General features: G+C 42.0%; 2 protein-coding genes across 6 annotated transcripts in view; both read right to left on the reverse strand.

Moving 5' to 3' along the window:
* Positions 1 to 1,852: 1,852 nt before the first annotated feature.
* Positions 1,853 to 5,442, reverse strand: gjd4 (gap junction protein delta 4). Its single transcript, XM_032503586.1, has 2 exons — positions 4,977 to 5,442; positions 1,853 to 4,765 (listed from the first exon to the last, which is right to left on the reverse strand). The coding sequence occupies exons 1-2, from the start codon at positions 5,038 to 5,040 to the stop codon at positions 3,534 to 3,536; spliced, it is 1,296 nt and encodes a 431-aa protein (XP_032359477.1). The 5' UTR covers positions 5,041 to 5,442; the 3' UTR covers positions 1,853 to 3,533.
* A 6,374-nt stretch (positions 5,443 to 11,816) lies between these two features.
* Positions 11,817 to 19,501, reverse strand: part of ccny (cyclin Y) — a 61,408-nt gene continuing 53,723 nt past the window's right edge. For all 5 annotated transcript variants that reach the window (XM_032503591.1, XM_032503594.1, XM_032503592.1 and 2 more), the window contains 3 exons: positions 17,414 to 17,580; positions 15,183 to 15,345; positions 11,817 to 13,340 (listed from right to left, as the gene is read on the reverse strand). In XM_032503591.1, the coding sequence (XP_032359482.1) occupies positions 13,224 to 13,340; positions 15,183 to 15,345; positions 17,414 to 17,580 (447 nt within the window). In that variant the 3' untranslated portion in view covers positions 11,817 to 13,223. The remainder of the gene's footprint in view (positions 13,341 to 15,182; positions 15,346 to 17,413; positions 17,581 to 19,501) is intronic.

The following is a 19,501-nucleotide window of genomic DNA, read 5'->3' on the forward strand; positions in this document are numbered from 1 at the left end:
ACATATCTTGTTTGTGCACGTTATAGTTTTGCAAAGTGAAAAAGCCCAAAGTGGACTTACCATCTCCAACAGAAATCCCTGTTCACAAACTGCTCCAAACAGCTCTATTGTAGTGCAGCCTTTACTTCAGAGACAAATGCACACTCTCATACTCTGCTTCTGACTGGCTAGTAGTCCTTACCTAGGTACTGTCAGGGCCCTCATACTCTGCTTCTGGCTGGCTAGTAGTCCTTACCTAGGTACTGTCAGGGCACGCCCTCATACTCTGCTTCTGACTGGCTAGTAGTCCTTACCTAGGTACTGTCAGGGCACGCCCTCATACTCTGCTTCTGACTGGCTAGTAGTCCTTACCTAGGTACTGTCAGGGCACGCCCTCATACTCTGCTTCTGACTGGCTAGTAGTCCTTTCCTAGCTACTGTCAGGGCACGCCCTCATACTCTGCTTCTGACTGGCTAGTAGTCCTTTCCTAGCTACTGAGCATGTGCGAGTCCCAACAAAGATGGAAAGAAGTTAGATGTCTCACTCTGTAGCTAAAACAGAGAGCTCAACACACAGGGTGAAAAGAGGAGCTGCAGCAATGTGCAGTAGAACAAAAATAGGGTGTTTTTGATAATTAAACCATGTAAACCTATTCTGATATAACCTCAAAATACAATTATGAACCAGAAAAGCTTAATGTGAGCACTTTAATACAGTCTGTGCAGCGTTATTATGGAACCTATGCAACTTCTAGGAAAGGCCCACTTCAATACGCAACTTCTAGGAAAGGCCCACTTCAATATCATTCACACACTTCTATTTGCCAGGCGTCCATTCTTACGCAAGGTAACGTAACCCGATTTGTTCAGGTCCTAGCCACTAACCAATCAGCTATCCACTCAAGGTCAATGGCTAGCCCCAACAAGTCGAGTTGCTTTGTAGGGCGGGCCTGTCCTAGAAGTTACGTTGGTTCCATAATAACGTGTCTATATGCAACAACCCCTGGGAAAGACCCAGCAGAGCAGGTTCTGGCAGACTTTGGTTTTGTTATCTGTGCATAAGCATTGGGACACCCCCCCTCCCTACGTTTCACGCCTCCTCGCTGCTGCTGCTGTGTTTGCTGTCAGGCAGTATAATCAGCAGCATGGGACACATCTGTGACGGCAAGCATGCTAGATTTCTTTCTGCATTCCATTTTACATGCAGCAACAAGCTAAAGGTTGACTTTGCCGTTGCAAACAGTGCTGCAAACTAAATGGGTCATTAAGGGAAAAAAAACAAATAATCCACTCGTGTGACTTGCTGGAAAAGAATTAAAAAAACACCTTAAATGGTGCTTATTCCTTATACAAATTTCTTTAAGGACTAAAGGACTTAGTTAAGATCAGGCAAAGATTGGGTTTCATAATAAAAAGGTTAACATTGACTCTAAACACATGGCAGGACACCTAGGAGGGGCTTGATTTGGGCCCGCAGAAAATCTTTGCCCAGGGCAGGTTAATCCGACCCTGCCTGCAACTCTGACCTGTCTGCATGTAAAAAAAAAAGAAGCTTTTAGAACCCTAAAGCTCCTATATCCTTCTAGCTGTGGATGTCTTTTACTGCACTCTAACTGAGTGCCCCAGCCTCTCAGGCTGCCAAATTTACCTGGTCCAACAGGTTCTTATTAATCAGGATGCCCTGAAAATGCAAAAGGAAAGAACTGCTGCCTAATAAAGCAAATTAAGTAACATTGCACTCAGTAGGGGTCACTGCAATAATGTTTAAAAAAAATCAGCACAGGAAAAAGTTTTCAAAATGTGTCTTTAACAAATTGGCCTGAAATATTGATGGACAGAGTCACAACAGAAATGTTTTATGAAGATGCATGTATTCACATATCACAATCTGTCATCACGATGCCGACAGGAATCGGACTTTAAGTGTTGGATTCAATATAAGGCAGCATTTCACATTTTGCGTCACTGGAGGGCAGCATGATTTCAAACTACAGTACAATGGACTGGCTAAACATGAAGAGTTACAATAAAGTGCCTTGAACAGTTAAAGTCGTCAATGTCATAGTCAATGCATAGAAACATAGAGAAACAATTGTCAATTTCATAAAGAAACTATACATTTATTTGATATTGTATTGGAAGATTACGAGAACATTTTATTGGAATATGACTCCTGGAATTAGGCACTGATGGTTTGTAATCAAAACTAAATGGCAATATCAATGAATTCAATGATAAGCGAGAATATAACATTGATTATTCATTACTTTATGTAATACGAAAAAACAGCTTTGGCTTCTACACTAAACACTGAGTATGGAGGAGGCTGCTGTGGTCTTATGAAAACCCCCTGTGGTCACTCTCATGACAGTCAGGGTGCAGCTCTCAGTAGATATTAAGGCTTTTGAGCTTTGGCTGTCACCTTCAAAGAGACCACAAGAAGAGGAAGATCAAGAGCTATCGGTTTACACAGAGACTGGCCCCTCAGCTATAGAGCGGCAAGTGTTTCTTGTGAATAACACTGATTTACTGTGGGAGTCTCCTCACAATCACCTGCATAATGTAGTCCAGAGATTTCAAGAAAGTAGACTGACAGGTTACACTGCTGCTAAAAATTGGCAAACATTTCAAGCAAAGCCCACGCAAGGAGAGAGGAGATATCCTGAAGGGCAACGGGCCACTCTGCTCCTTTACAGCGCTCCGCCGTGCTCTATTTCTAGTCACAGTGTATGTTCAGGCTTGTATTCCTCCTAAGCTCCGCAAGGCCCTGAAATAGAGTGACAAGCCGTCTCCATAAATACAGAGCCCCTATGGGGGAACATAATTGCTTTGTGAGCCTTTGATTTCGGGGCCTTCATAGTGTCCTTAGCTTCTGACGGAGGAATCCTTTTCCATTCCATGAGTTAAAGAACGCCACCTCAGTCAAATTATTGCCTTTCATTTGGGCATGACCCTCTGATTCCAAATGGTCCCCCGAGCGCAGGGCCTGGAGACTACCCATGTCCTTTGACCTCAGTGATCCACACACAAAAGAGACGGTGTATCATGTGTTGCTAGGTGGGCTTGTATATGTGACAGGTCAAGGCATGTCTTTGTTTATGGACAGTGAATCCAGGGAGGTGGGGGTAAAAGCCAACAAGGGAAGAAACAGGTGGACTGCCCTCTTTTAGATTTTCTCAAGGCCGAGGTTTGTTCAAGGCTAGAGCGTCCTGTCATTCTTCACTTGTTTTGTTAAGAGAGGTCCTATTCAGGACTTGGATTCTTGTCGCTTTGCATCGCTCAGCTACTGCTCCTCAAAGGCAATGTGATCTGATGGCGTGATGACATCACAGCAAATGTAATTATGCCTCATAAGTCTAAAGGTGTCTAGTCAATGCATTGCTGTTTTGGATTCTCCTCAAGTGGCAGTGCAGTTTGCATTTTAAAATGAGGTACAGAGCACGGCAGTGTGTCAGCTCCAACAGTTGTTGCCACTGTGTAAGTCCTAGGTTTGTTACTCATATTCATCCCATCCTTGTGTTCCAAAATAACCTGGAAATAAAGCAATCCAACCCTCACACCCACTCTGATCTTTTCTCTTGCCCGTCATCATTGGTCTGTAACTCTGCCCCGCTACCCAGCTCCACCAGCGTATACTGACCCACCCTTCTGGTACAGATTGTTGTTGTTGTTGTTGTGGAAACGTCCCTGACGGGCCCTGCTGGTTCTACGGGGGAAGACCCAAGATCCCGTCTGGGTGGAGGTGGCGGTTTAAGTCGACTGCGTTTGCTCACATGAATGGATCTGGGTGTACCCATAGGCTCTGGGGGGCAGAGAGACACTTTGCTGCCATTGCTTTCTGGAGCCTCCTCTTGGGAAAAAGAGTAGCCATTGTTCCCGTTAGTGTTGCAGCCTGGAGGTCCTGGAGAGCGTGGAAGAGAGGAGTGCTCCAGGCAGGGTGGTTCCTGACCTAAAGCCAGCACACCCCCTCCACCAAAGCCTTTGCTGCCTTGCCTCTTCCGGAAACTCCCTGTGTGACAAGCCTCGGCCTCTAGATCCGGCTGAGCCATGGAGGCATTTGGGTCTATTCCTCTGGAGGCTCCTCTGCCTGAAAGGAAACACTGCTCTTCCTCATAAATCTTCTCCAACATCACCTTCTTCTTGATCTTCTGCCTAACCGATCGCTTGGTGGCGCAGATGAAATCCAATACATTTAGGAAAAGGGAAAGAGCAGCCACACCGAGCATGAAGTTGAGCATCACGGTCTTCTCGGTGGGCCTGGAGATGTAGCAGTCCACCTGGGTAGTGCACGGAGGTTGCTGGCACAGGAACCTTCTAGGGACGTAGAAACCAAACAGATAATAGTGAGCTGCCCCAAACCCTGCCTCCAGCAGTGTTCTGAACATCAGATGGAGGATGTAGGCTCCTGTGAAGCACCGGGCCCATCCTCGCTCAGTCACTAGAGGCACCTTGGTTATGGATGCCATGCTGAAGGGCTCCTGGTGGATCTTAAACAATGGCAAGGCTTTGGTGTGACCCGAGGAGTTCAAATCCACGGTGAGGTCATTCGAGACCTTATGGACCACATAAATGATAAAGATGATGGAGGGGAGGCACAAGATAATGAGCTGGACCAGCCAGAAGCGGAAGAGAGAGATGGGAGAAAACAGATCGTAGCACACATTGGCGCAGCCGGGCTGGATGGTGTTACACACAAATCGCTCCTGCTCATCCAGATAGAGAGGATAACCAGCAAAGAGGAGCATCAGGACGCGGAGGAAAATCATCACGATGAGCCACATCTTTCCTGAAGAATAAGCACATTGGGATTAAAAATGTGCTGATTTGACAATGATTCATGAAATAAGGCAACTCTTGCAACAAAAAACTCAGATATTAGCCAAAAGTGCCTGTTTGAGATTTCACCTTGAGGTTTATAGATCTGCAGAAAAGCTAAAACATTTCACTGCAACAACATGATACATAGACCAGTTAATGGGTCAGTGAGGTCAACTCACCCATCAAAGTGATGTTGTGATTGACAGAGATGAAGATGACCTCAGAGGCACTTGATTCCGCCATGCTTGCTGTGCTCACGGCCCTCCGAAATACATAAATAAAGTCGTCCAGTTCCAGACGCCAAGGGAATTGAACACAAATGGTAAACCCTCGAGCCAACACCTCTCCCTCTATCCAGCCACTTCTCCTCTACCCAAGGGGCACAATAACCTCCAGGTTGACGGACACAACATTCCCTCAGCAGTCTGACTCTCTCTCTTTTTCTCCTAGAGGGAATATGTGCCAGGTTCCGGCAGGAAAAAATCCAACGTGATCCATTTGAGTCACCCAAGTCTCTAAGAGGCCCTTGTAAATACTCTTTTACCTCTTCCTCTGTCCCCTGCAAACAACTGTCTGTCCTCAGAAAACAGAAGACGGGGGTGAGCCCCATTGTGGGTCTATTCTTAACACACTTCCAAAGGCACGTCGCCGTCCTGGCATTGCAGAGATATTTTGGTGCCGCTGGTCGTCCTTACAGGAGAGGAACAAGCCTCTGGGTTTCACTCACTCTAAATTGCTGTAATTAGTTCCCAAGCACAATGATAAGCACTCTCTTATATATGCCATATTAAATACAAGCTGCTGCATCTTCCAGTGATGAATCAAGGTAGCATGTGCTGTAGATATCCAGACTGGGGATTAGCTCCCATTAAATGTTAGTGGGTTGTAAATTGTATTTTCCCACAGCTGATGCCAGTTTATGACTGATCAGGACCTACTGTGTAGTCATTCATCATGGGTATCAGGTAATACTTCATGTTAGAATCCGAAGCAGTTCAAGGAATTTGCTTTAATATTATGAACTAGAACCAGATTAAGACAATTTAAAATTTGGCTTATTATCACTACAGATCAATGGTCATTAGCACCCATACTGGCTCACGGTACAAATCCCACACGGCAAAGCTAAGATTGGAAATATATAATTGATTCTGTGTGAAATTGAATTTTTGTCTTGATAACACAGAACAGAAAATAACCTGCAATTCATGTGCATGAGCACTGTGGTGCTGACATTGCATAAGGATGGTAGATGTAATGCGGCATTGGTAATATTTGAATGGTGTGTTTGGAGCAAGTAAGGGCAGTGGTTTATTAACGGGGCTATAGCTAAAAATATAATATAAAAAAAATGTAACCCTTAAGTTGTCCTCCCGGGTCAAAAACAGACAAACGTTTAACATTTTCGTCCCTTTTTCAGACTTATTTTTTAGTTTTCACTAACACCACCTTACTAGTTTAACACTACTTTTTGGAATTCATGGTCAATAACCCTCATTTATATAGAATTATACCTAATATTTGAGTTAAATAAAACAGAAATTATGAGTTATTTTGACCAACAGGTAAGATCAGAGGAATGAAAGTGGTCAATTGTATTTGCAAAGAGCGTTGAATGGAATCCAATCCATTTTATTGTGGTAACTTCGTTAAAAAGAAACCCATATTTCACATTTCACTCAATTTCAATTTGACCCGATGACAACAGGATGGTAAAAAAAAAAAACAATGTCCAGCTAAAGTAAAGTAAAACACAAACACAAACACAAATCCCACAGCAAAACACCACCCCAACTTCCACTTCCACCTCCTCAGCCTCAGCCTCATTTAAACCAGAACATACCATCTGCTCAAGTAAGCGCAGGGGAAGCTAAACCAGGTGCAACCATTCCAAGAATACTCAATAACAAGTAAATAACAAATTTAAGATACTTACAGGAATAGCAACATATTAAATTGGCAACTAGCTCACACAATCTCACATGTAGGCACACCAACTTTCTAACAGTGTCATCTATTGATCAGTTTCCCCTCCTTACTACTTGGGGGAGACCAGTTCCTGCTTCCATGAAAACGAGGCACTCCTGTTTTCTATTTCACTGATTGAGGAATGACCTGCTTAATACAAACACATCACCTGCTTTTATACAATTAAGGACTATAATAGTTTGCATAGTTGTATGGTATTGCATGATTGATGTCATTTTTGTGAAGATGCTTTTTTTTTTTAAATAATTGCTGACTTCAGTGTTTACAATCAGATGCTTTTTAAAATGGGGTCAAATGACAATGATGAGTACCCACACTCAATGCTGCACTTCCACAGCTCACTGTCAGCGTCTTTGAGCTAATTGGTTTAGTTTTTTGGCCCTTAACTTTACTGTATTAGTATTACACTACTACACCTGCCCAGCACCAACGAAACACACACAAATTAGCAGTTATCTGGTGAAATTAGCGGAGCATGTTTTGAAACCCAAAACTGACATAAAGTGAGTGAATATTGACTTACATTTGCCAAGTGGCCAGAAACAACTCTGAATGAATGCAAACATTGCTCCATGTCCGTTGGGTGTGTGAATTTAATTTTTTAATTTCTTTTTCCTCTCTGGGGAAATTACAATTTACACTCTGTTTTTATTACACACTACACACAGGCCTGAATTACACACACATGCTCAGGTCCTATACATGCACTAATGGAGAGATGTCAGAGGGGGGGGCTGCGACTGTTGAACAGGCACCCTGAGCGGTTGAGGGGGGTTTGGTGCCTTGCTCAAGAGCACCTTGGCAGTTCCCAGGAGGTTATTGGCAACAAAACAAAAACTAATTATTTAGTGTACTGACGTATAGCGGTCTTCCTACCGAGGATCTTTACCAATATTTGTACCACAGTGCATAGAGTATAAAGCTGGGCAGCCTTTAATTTTCTAAAAGGACAGCCAAACAGAATCATTTGTGTGATTGTGTGAGTGATTTTAAGCTGTATGTCGTCATTAACACAAGAGATGTTGTTGCAAAGGCGTGTTTGTGTGTCTGTGTACAGTATTTCAAATGTGGTACATGTTGTTTAGCAAGTGCTCTCACTAAAAGCTCCCAGCACCTCTTCATTGCATTGAATTGACGTGTACAGCAATTACCAGAGCAGCGATTGAAATGCAAATTGAAGCTATCACAGAGGATTAAATGTGTCCCTCGGTGACAATATGGCAGTGTAATCTCTGTATTACCACTTACTCAAAGACATTTAAATGGTTCCTTCTGACAGAAGAAACCCTGCTGAGTCACACCGTTGTATTGTACAATACAGTACATATCGGAATATTGTGATAGCGGCGTGGAAAGCGCTTGGGATATCACTGACAAGGATGGTTTGAGGTCTCAGACATGTGACACGTGTGTGTACGACATATGTGTATTTGGTGAATTGATCCTTTAGATTAAACAAGAAACGTACACTGGATTTATTGCAAGGGTTTAAAGTTTATTTCTTGCACAGGTTTTTCTGAACATTGCTTTAGAAGAGAAGAATTGCGAGTAGTTCTTTAAATCATATTTGAAAACATACAGAGAGAAAAAAAGAGCTGAGTTTGGCACACTGAGAACAGAATGACTCACAAAAACAATACAATGACAATAACAAAATACAGCACATGTTGTACATATCAGTGGATGAAAAAACAACCAAAAAGGGTCCCGGCGACAGCAGCTGACAGATGTTAGCACGGGGAATCGTCACGATCAAAGCTGAATGTGGGAAATCCAAACAAATGTCATGGAAGAGAGGAAGAAAAATCCAGAGAAAAGGAAAACTCTATGCAGAGGTAGAGTTCAGTGCACAAGGCTATGACACGCGTAACAAGCCGACAGGACGCCACAGGCCCATGCTTTGCTGTCGGGAGTACATTTTCCACCTTGACCACATGGCATCCACTTCTGGGTCTAGAAAACAGCAGACTGGGCTGTATGCATACACACATACAATAAATAGGATATACAATCTTTGAATACCTCTAACAGTTTGAACTCACGACAGCAACTTCAGTAACGTTACTTTCCTAAAGATACTTTTTGCGTTACGTTATTTTTCACTCATTCAAAGCACTATGCAAAACAACAGTTCTCTTTCCAACTTTTTATATACTTCACGTGCAAGTGGGCCGGGTCAGAGAAACACGTGCCAACAGGATCGTCCTTCATTTCTCCACGTCTTCTGTCCCTTCTCACACCCGCTGCTCCGGGTTGGAAATCTCGCTGAGCTGTTGGACTGACTGCTTCTCCAGTAGCTCGACAAACAGAACTTAAGTAGCCAATGAAATGCACGTAATAAGCTGGAGGCTTGAAGGAGGGTAGGCTGACGTGATGTCACGTTTGAATTTGGACCTTCATCTGACGTTGCGTTATGAAGAAAAAGGCATTAAAAAAACTTTTTCTGTGCCTTTTTCAAACATTTCCAGGTTATGTCATCATACGGTTAATCATACAGTTTACTCTCTATTCAACGATGTGGGCGAGGCAAATGTGAGTCCAGTTGATCATAAGGAATACAACCACTATTTATAAAGTTTACATGATAAAAGCATTACTTATTCACCATTTGTGTGGACAATTCATTCATTCATTCACTAGAATGAATTAAACTCCGTATTGTTTAGGGTTTACCCTCTACTGTATTTTCCTATTTATGGTTTCAGAAATGACAAGAAAAGAGCAAATCAGGAAGTGATTTGTTCATGAGAGTGACAGTTTTCAATTACTAATAACTGAAGCCCAAAATGTAATGTAAAAAGTAGAGCTGGGCGATATAGCAGAATCAAAAATGACGATCATTTTGACCAAATACCTCCATATCAATATTACAACATTATTTTAGGGTTGACCATTTGTGCTAAAAAATGTAATTTTAGATAAATAATCATCAATAATGATGATTAGGTGGATAAAGTCATTAAATAGAACAGCGAGAACCGTCTGGTGAGTTCAGAAAATGACATCACTTTACTGTAATGCAGCCTTTAAAACCAGGAAAAGTCGACACTTTATTACGATGTCGAAAATTTAAGACAATATCTAGTCTCATTTTACAATATCACTTTATGGTGATATATTGCCCAGCCCTAGTAAAAGGTTATCAGAAAGTCAAAGATATAACTGAATACATCAATAAATAAGAAGCTTTACGACTTTCCTCTAACGACCTTTTTATTTATAAATTGTTTAGTCTTTGTACATATTTTCCAGTTCTGTGTGTGCGTGTGCGTGTGTGTGTCGTGTTTGTGTGTGTGTATCTGTGGAGCAATCTCAACTGCAAATGAAAGGCCATGGATGTATTAAAGGGGAACTATGCAGTTTTATTAGCTTAATTTACCCTAACTGAACAGCTTGGGAGTCCTAGGAACGGTTATATGGCTTCTTCTGAGTTGAATGGGCGTCGTTTCGCTCCTCTCTAGCGCCTGTGAGGGAATTTTTTTGGGGGGGAAATTTCAAAGGATCGCGTGATATCAGGTCTCGCGATTTCGAACGAATTGCCTCACGGCACTGCACACTTGTCACTCACTAAAATCAGGAACCGGCTAACAAGGCAGCGATGGTGTTTTTCACGCTATCGTCATGGCTGAGCCGGCAAAAGAGAAACAGAAAGCTAGGAAAGCATTGTCGGAAGAACAGACTGAACGAGGGAGGGGTCACACACAAGTAAACATAGGAGCTGCCAAATATCGATTCCGAAGCTGTGGGGGGAGGAGGAACCTGTGAGCAAAAAGCGAAAAAACTGCGAATAAATGGCCCAAACTGCATTAACTGCAAATGAAAGGCTAACCCATGGATTTATTAAGAGCTGATAGATTGCCACCATTCAGCTTTGCTGCCAATTTGCAAAAACATAATCTTTAGAAGGAACTGTTGCTTCATGGTAGGGTTCCACACAGCAAATCACCTCGCACAATTTGGCCAGCGAAATTTTGCCTTGGGGGCGCGGTGGCAAAAGCATGCTATGCTTACGATGAAATGCAATGTCTGAACATGGTAGCGAGTGACCTGTTGGCTAGCTGAATAATTTTGAGTGTTTAACCTAACATCTACAGTGATATATATTTGCCCTGTTAAAGTTTGTGTGACATATAAACCACAATCTGTGTTGTTACAGGCGTCAATGTTCACCATCAAAACATGGAAAACAAATGCAAACAAATGCACACGTAGCCTAGCTAGCTGCCTGGCTAGGCTACGATGAAATGCAATGTCTGAACATGCTAGCGATTAGCATGTCAGCTAGCTGAAAAGTCCATCTACAGTGGTCTATTCATTGGTGTATGTGCCCTGACGAAGTTTGTGTGTCACATAAATCTCAATTTGTGTTGATTATAGTACCAATGTTCATGTAGAAACATTTCAATCACGTTCAAATTGTCATGATACAGCGCTGATAACCTCCGCCATCTTGGTCAGCCTTTTTCGTAACTCCCGCCTCCAAACACAAACACGCCGACCTGATTGGTTCTCCACTGGTGCTCTTTTGAATAAAGTTAAACTTTAGTCAACATTGTTTTTCTCCCTTAAGTTTGACTGATTAAGAGAAAAAAACACAAAAAGTTTTTTTGTTTTTTTAACAATTAGTTGGAGGCTACACACTTTATTTAAATGATGTTATTAACAATACTATTTATTGATGTATTCAGTTATACTGTAATTTTTTCCTGACAACCTTTTCCTACAGTGTGTCATTAACGGGGGCCTGTTAGGAACAAGCATCATCGCTTAAGAACATGAATCTTAAAAATGACAACAAATCATTAAATAAGCCTGAATTGTCTTCTATTATAGGATATGCAGTATGTAACACATAATAACTTGGCATTTTCTGTAAAGGAAAAACATTGTAACAAGAAAACGGAAAAAAGTGGTGTCTCCCATTTAACTCTTAATACTTCACCTTTGTCTTTACTGGGTTTTTGTCATAGCAACAATGAATCCATCCATTGCCCTCTTGTACTGTAAAAACTGATCCCATATACATATAATTTTTTAACAGTACGACCTCAGTCTACAGCTTTTGCACACCGGCTATGGTATTTACACTGTACAGAGACAATTTTGCAAAATGTATACAATCTATCTTTCTGTAAGTGGTGTTTGAATCGTCACGTGATGCTTTTTCATTCGTTTGGGTCCTTTCCAGAACAACACAAAACAACCCTGAAAAATCATGTGTTGTAAAGTGGCTTCTGAATGTCTTTTTTTTAATTTGTGCTGTCTCTTTGTAAGCTGGAAAAACCACACGAAGTGTTAAAGAATAAGCAAAATACCTCAGTTATTTGTTCTATTCCTCCAGTAGAAAGGGGAGAGGTGTTAAACTAGCTTATCACAGGCACCATAGGTCAGGACAATGGCAGTGAATTGAGTACAACATAAACTCTACAGTATGTCTCACGTCTGGCCGAGAGGAGTGGACCACTGTCTTCCAGTCTGTCTTTTCCCAAGTATGCATGCTTCATCGTATTGGATTACAACAACAAAGCAAATGCATGGATATTGCTTTAAGGGAATAGCTGTGTCTGAATGGTGGCTGGCCGGCCGTGCTGTAGGAGAAACTGTAATAGTTGAACTCCCAGGTCGTTTCAAAGTGCCCCCGAGCTAAACACTGAGCTTTCAGTGTTAGCTCTCTGACTGAGAACTTTACTTACATGGCTACAATATAAATGAATACGATGATATGTGGTCCAGTCAAATGTATCAATTGTACACTCAAGGTAACAGCGGAATGTACAAGTCTCTCCGTTGCGTATGCTTGGACTTGCTTGGGCAGAGGTTTCTGCCGGGTGGGAATGCAAAAGAACAGATAGACGCCAACAAAACACTGAAACAAATTGAGGATTTTTTTTTACATTTTAAATGTGCCTGTAAGCTGTCAAAAAGAAAAAACATCTCATGGTTCAGCTAAAAAAAAGTGACTGAACCAGAAGATTAAAATGAAAGGAATGTACACGGCCTCCCTCAATCAACCGCACAAGCGATTGAAGCCTCTGAGGATTATGTTGTCGCTGCTGTCTGTTGTTTTTCGCATTAAGCTTGTTCCTATTTCTTTTTCCCAACTTCACACAGTCTCTCATATATTGCCAGCTGCGTTTGTGTTTGGCCTCTACTTCTGCCGGCAAGGTCTTTATTTCAACAACATTCGCTCACACACTTCAGTTTGGTTCAGCTCAGCTCTGTTTGGTTCAATGCAGGCAGCCAGTGGGACTTCTTTTATGTACAACAACCAGACAGGGTGCAATCCCACTTGTAAAAGTGCCCCATTGTGTGTGTGAGTGTGTGTATTTGGTGTACTGATCCACAGGAGTGCTGCCCACCTGGTTTGCCTGCTTGCCAGGCAGAAATACAGTACAGTATGTCTGACAGGTCTAGCTCCGTGCTACAGGCGGCCAGTGTTAGGAAATGATGGCTGGACACCACCGCACCACCGTCAGGTTGTCTGCGCTCACTGACCGCTTCTTGGCTTGTTTCCTCAAGTCCTTGTACATGTCATCACACAACCGTGAGATGGCCTGAAAGATTAAACACAACAGAAATGACTTTCCTGTCAGACCTGGAAGAAAAATCCTCATTAGGGGGAAACTACTGCGCTTTGTGAACCAAAACAAACTAATTACACACATTGTAGTGTTAAAAATAAATGCCCTTTTTTTTTACAGCTGACAGTTTGACTTGTCACGATGTGATTCCGATTCAGAGGCCAGATTTAGATTTTAGTCTAAGCCGATTATCGATGCATCTCGATGCAGCAATTCTTTTATGTACTTGTATATGTATATGTATATGTATTCTTTTATTTCCCGCGTGATTTTAAAAATTGTTACTAATCACTTCCTAGACAAAGCAGCTACACAAAGCTTAGATTTGGACATATACAGTATTCGTCGCACACAAGTTTTAATGAAATGTTTTGTCTACCGAGGTTTTTATTGTGTATTTATTCCATGCTTAAGCCTTAAATATGCTGAGTCACCTTCTCTCACAGTGATCTTACATGTCAGAGGCTGAGTCTTGTCTAAAGGTGGACAATTGGCTTCTTAGAACATGAAAGATGAGGTGGTCAGATGTGATATGATAAAGTAGATCAACAGCCTTTATGTGTTTTGCCTAATTATTTTATGTATCAATACAAATTTAGTTTTTCTTTCCTTTTGGCCAGTTTTGTGTGTTTTTTTTCTGCACTCTTGCCTAAAGTTGTTGTCCATTATCCCATCCTCTTTCAGTTACTATGTTATCTGATTTGTACTGTATATGTCTGGAGACAGTAACTTTTAAATGAAAATCAACACAATAAAAAAAAACAAAATCGATTATTAACTTATCAGAACCGAGCGCTGAGTCGTTCTAGAGAGAATCGCGATGCATCTAAGAATCGATTACTTTGCCCACCCCTGCAACCTATTAAGCGTAAGGAAGCTCTAGGAGTGAGAAAACATGCACAGCAACAGATAAAACTAACTCCGATCCTCCACTGGGCACGTCTGTGCTGCGTTCTGGTTTTGCTCCGTCCTCCGCCACGTGCCGTACCACACCGGGAGCAGGAGCGGAGCCTCTTGCTGGCCGACTCGCAGTACTTTACAGAACAATCACATGTTTATTAAGCTAGTATCTACCTTCCACTCAATGCCTTTTACTGTCTGTTGTTGTCTTTATGAAAAAAGATCGGTGATGTCCGTTATGTTTTTCAACCTCCAAGATGAATCTTGTCCAAGGTGTCGAAGGACACATATATGATATTGGGGTGTGTCTTTTGGTAAACGGACTGGATCGTCTCACTGTTTTACTTCCTGCCCAGGTGTCCGAACGCCCCGCGGCTTATAAAATAGACCTGGCGCGTATCTTTGGCGGATCGCACGCTTCTGGGACTATCAAGCATTGACATGAATGGCAACAACTGCTTGCGGGGGTCGCAGTCATTAAAAATAGTATCAATTACACCTGTGTTTTTCCTGCTGTGAAAATAAAAAAAGTATTAAAATTATTAACTTTGGTCAAACAGAAAGGTCTTTAGGTCAGAGAAAAAAAGCAGGCAATGGTGCATCTGCGTCGTGGCTGCTGAGGGGTAGGGAGGAAGACACATTTGCTGAGGTAGTAAAGCTAATTACACAGCAACACAGTCCTACACCCTGTCCTTCACCCAGCAGAGGATCTGCCGCCCGTGTTTTGTGCACGTGTGTTGAGCTGAGGCACCTCCAAATACTAATTAGCCAAATGGCCTCAGTTCATTCATTGTATTCCACATCCTCAGTCCACAATAAATTGGGTTCAGATTTTAAGATGGATTTTTCCTATATTTTCTCTATGAACTGCAATCAAACTCTATTTCCAGTTGTTTCTGCATGTGTACTACTCACCTCTAGTTTCTGGGCCTTCTCCCTGCTGAGGGGTTCCAAGGGGAAGCTAAGGTTGTTGGCTTCAGCCATGGAGCGCAGGTCAAAGTAATACTTGGCGTAGACGCTGGACGGCACGTTGATGTTGAACTGCAGCAGCTCCAGAAACTGACGCTCCAGCTCATTCCTTTTGTCAGATAGAGAGAGAGAGAAAGAGAGAGATAGAGAGAGAGAGAGAGAGAGAGAGAGAGAGAGAGGATGTGTGAGTTGACAAGCTTAAAATAATCACATATTTAGCTAGGAACCATAAATAAAGTTTATTAGATCTCGGAAATTGTCTGTCTACAAATACATTCTGTATAGAGAGCCTGAAGAGGAGACAAAGAGACTCGAGAGGGGGTGAAACCATCCTGGCAAATCCATCACCTCACACAGACGGTGGGTGTTATTTTCACATGTATAGTACTGATCCGCATGCACCAAGTAAATCCCCAGTACACCCACCAAACATAAGCCTTTCGTCATACTGAAAGAGTGAAAGAGTGATATCTCAGCAAAAGAGCTCTGAGCATTATGTGTAAAAAAGAATATTAATCCCACATCCTGAAAATGCTATTGTCATGCATTGCCTGATGCTGCACAGCTCTGTGATCCCTTCTCCAGCGCACTGACAGACGCTTTCATCTGTTTATCTTCAGTCATGGCCGATCCATTTTGAATTGTAACCTGCGTAAGAAGTACTTCCCATCTCTTTTTCTGAGCCTTTGTTCCCCACCCACACACATTCACAGGCATGCAGCAACAAACGGGCTAAATTTAGACTCCACTGTAGCCAAGATCTGCCTAATAACGCTGCTTCTTTTTTATCTCGCCGTTGCACTCATTCAGCTATTCCCATCTTATCTAGTGTTTTCTCTGCTCCTCACAATTCTTCCCCGTGCCTCATGCAGTTATTTCACATCCAGCGTGTGCCTGTTGGGGGTGGAAAGGGTTACTCAGCACTCTATGTTCCAGAGAATGGATTCAAAATGACTAAAATTGATAATTTGTGGCAGTGTCTGGTTAATCACAGAGTCATCGTCTGGTTAAATGACATATGGGAGCACGGCAGAAACACATGATGGGCTCCTCTTACTGGAAAAAGTCCCAAACAGGTGGATTACAGTCATTGCTCTGTAAAAATCGGAGCCCAAGGACAAGAATATACAGCCACGGGTGCAGACAAGTGTGAATGTAGCAGAGGTCAGAGGTGGCAGCAGTGGCAACACGTCCGTAGCATTGTGTTCCCTCTCAGAATAATCCAGTCGAGATTCCTGCAGATTTAAAAACGGATGCGGTATACAGGACAGAGTGCAGGGTCCTCATGCTCAAGATGCTACTTCCCTGTCTTACACACGGCAATATTCATTTAATTTGTAACAGAGGGTGACAGTAAAAGCCATATATTTCTCTTACGTCAGCTTGTAAGGAACTAATAAACCTGCTCTATTTCTATCTTGGTGACTTGACAGCATGTGGAATTATACTATCTGTATGGCTGCTTTTTTGGGACCAATCCAAGAGCCGCAACAAAAGACAGACTGGGAAGGGTGTCAGGCAAACTGGGCAGAGGCCAGACACTTCTTGAGCCCGGGCTGACCCCACAGACACACAACATTCTCCGCATAGAAAGGCCCTGAATGTTAGTCTCTAAATGGGGGGTTAAGACAGACACAGTAGTTAAGAGGAACGGTGAATAATAGGGTTAACAACACACATTAGATCTGAAACAACTTGTAAACAATCAATAAGTTCCTCTTGTTTTTATTTTATTTTATTGCATTTAACATCTGGATAAGTATTTGCTCTCACACATAAACCCAACCACCAAGCTATTAAGTTAATTTATTTATCTGTAATTTATCTGTAGCCAATTTATATTGGCTCGCTTGCAATAGATTATGCAATGAAAATGACAAAGCTTGCTATACCGGCTTACACTTTTAGTGCAGAAATAATAAAACACATCTAATGCCACCTTCATCAACACAAAAACATAATTATATGTAACACATTTTATGCTTGATAATTACTGTTATGCAAAAGGGAATAGATCTAGATAAAAAATAAGACACAAAATACTGTCAATGAGCCATCTGTATGCTAATAACCACTGGCAGCAGCTGCTAACATTTAGTGGCAACTGACCTCAGCCTGATAGACCTGGCGGTTGTGTGTGCATTGTATTTTATGTGTATGCGGCAAGTGCAACTCACATGTCCTCCACAGTGATATCCTTGAGAATCTGGCAGTAGTCGACGTTCCAGACCGCCTGGTCGTCCCACACCTTTGACGCCAGGAGGATGGCTCCCAGCACGATCCGCTTCCAGTTGGCGGGGGAGATGTCGATCTCAGCGTAGGTCAGGAGCCTCTCCAAGTACACCTTGGACAAAGAGATGTCACATGTAAATATTTCAGAAATATTGATCTTTTCCACTTCTTACAACATTCAAAAATTATAGATGGGTCAATCCAATGGGTTAGGGTTAAGGTTGCAACTGTTGCAAGCAGTTGTTTTCTATGTTAAAAAATACTAAATTGTTTATCACATAAAAAGCATTCAAAATTGTTCACAAAACTAAGATCCCTGTGGATTCCGCCATCTTACCTTACATGAACGCATTATAACAACATATAACAAAAGCTTGTTGATTATTATTATCCAATGTATAGTTTAGGGTTGTCAAATTAATTACACATTTTTATCTATTCTAAATGTCCCTTGATTTCTTTTTGTCCCATTATTTTTATGCTCTTAACAACATCGGAAAAGTAGATCGGCTTGCTTTGTGCAAATATTTTTTTTATTGAAAACAACATTGGCATATAGCCTACTGTAGTGTTCAATTTCTCACTCAATTTCACACTAACGTTCTCACTTGGAGCAAATAATCTCTCACACAATGTAACTCTGTCCATTAATAAAAGAGTGAAAACCACGGCTTAATACTTTCTTTTTCTCAAGTTTGCTTTGAACGTAGCAATCAGGCTACTGCTCTTTATTCACCAGAGGCTCATCAACCCAGCCTCTTATTTCTGATAGAATGAACAGCAGCTACGTGGCTTTGACAATTTGGGGGGCGGGGGGGGGGGGGGAACGGTGTGTGTGCGGCGTGCCTGTTGTTGTTTTTTTCCCCCGGTCTAGCTAGATCCAGTGTGGTGTTGTAGTTTTTCTAATGTTACTAGTTGTTACAAAAGTGTGTGAAAAATACTACAAAGTCTGCTAGGCCAAAAAGAATGTTAAAATAAATTGACGTTCTTAAAATGGTTTTGCGGTACACTAGTTAACACTAGTCTTATTCAATTCAATTTTATTTTTACTGTCAAATCATAACAACAGTTATCTCAGGAAACTTGACCACCCGCTATAATTTACAAAAGACCCAACTATTCCATGTTATGAGTATGTTTTCCCGTTTATTCTGTTTAATGAGCCTTTGCTGTCCCTGTCTACATGTACTGTATGTGCAGTTAGTTTGCTGCTTTACTGTTTTGCAGTCTCCTGCCAACTCCTGCCAAACCACAACAACAAGATGTCAGAAGCTGAAGAAGCCCAACTTCCCTAGAGCTCGCTCATTAAAATATCCATGTGGAACACTCCATCTCTACGCCTCTCTCCCCATTTCAATGCTCTCTCTTTTCAGTAGCCAGAATTCCCACAGTCTACGGATCACAAAGCACACTGAGCTCGCAGACACCTGTTCCTTACAAGTCGGAATACTTGTACAGAAGCTGATTCCTCTGATCCACTGATTATCGTTTTGTTAGAAAGTCTTAGTCTCTTATTAAAGTCTTAATAAAGGTAGCAGTGATCTGCTGCATGGAGATGACTAAATGTCTAATTTGCTAATGGAAGCTTCAGTATACCTCTCAGCTTGCTTATAAAAGCTCACGTATCTCCTAAGGCTGGATCCGTTCGTTGGGTAGGTATTTAATTTAAAATTTTGGGATTTGAATATTGGTTTTATTTTTCCTTCAATAATGTAATAAAGTTAGCAGAGACAGCTAGCAGATAGTGATCAGATGTTTTTACAGTGTGTTCAGGGGACAGGCAGCTAGCAGATAGTGAGATGTTTTTACAGTGTGTTCTGGGGACAGGCAGCTAGCAGATAGTGATCAGATGTTTTTACAGTGTGTTCTGGGGACAGGCAGCTAGCAGAGAGTGAGAAGATTTTTTTACAGTGTGTTCTGGGGACGGGCAGCTAGCAGATAGTGAGATGTTTTTTACAGTGTGTTCTGGGGACAGGCAGCTAGCAGAGAGTGAGAAGATTTTTTTACAGTGTGTTCTGGGGACAGGCAGCTAG

The sequence above is a fragment of the Etheostoma spectabile genome, chromosome 22, assembly GCF_008692095.1.
Source record: "Etheostoma spectabile isolate EspeVRDwgs_2016 chromosome 22, UIUC_Espe_1.0, whole genome shotgun sequence".
Classification (NCBI taxonomy): Eukaryota; Metazoa; Chordata; class Actinopteri; order Perciformes; family Percidae; genus Etheostoma; species Etheostoma spectabile.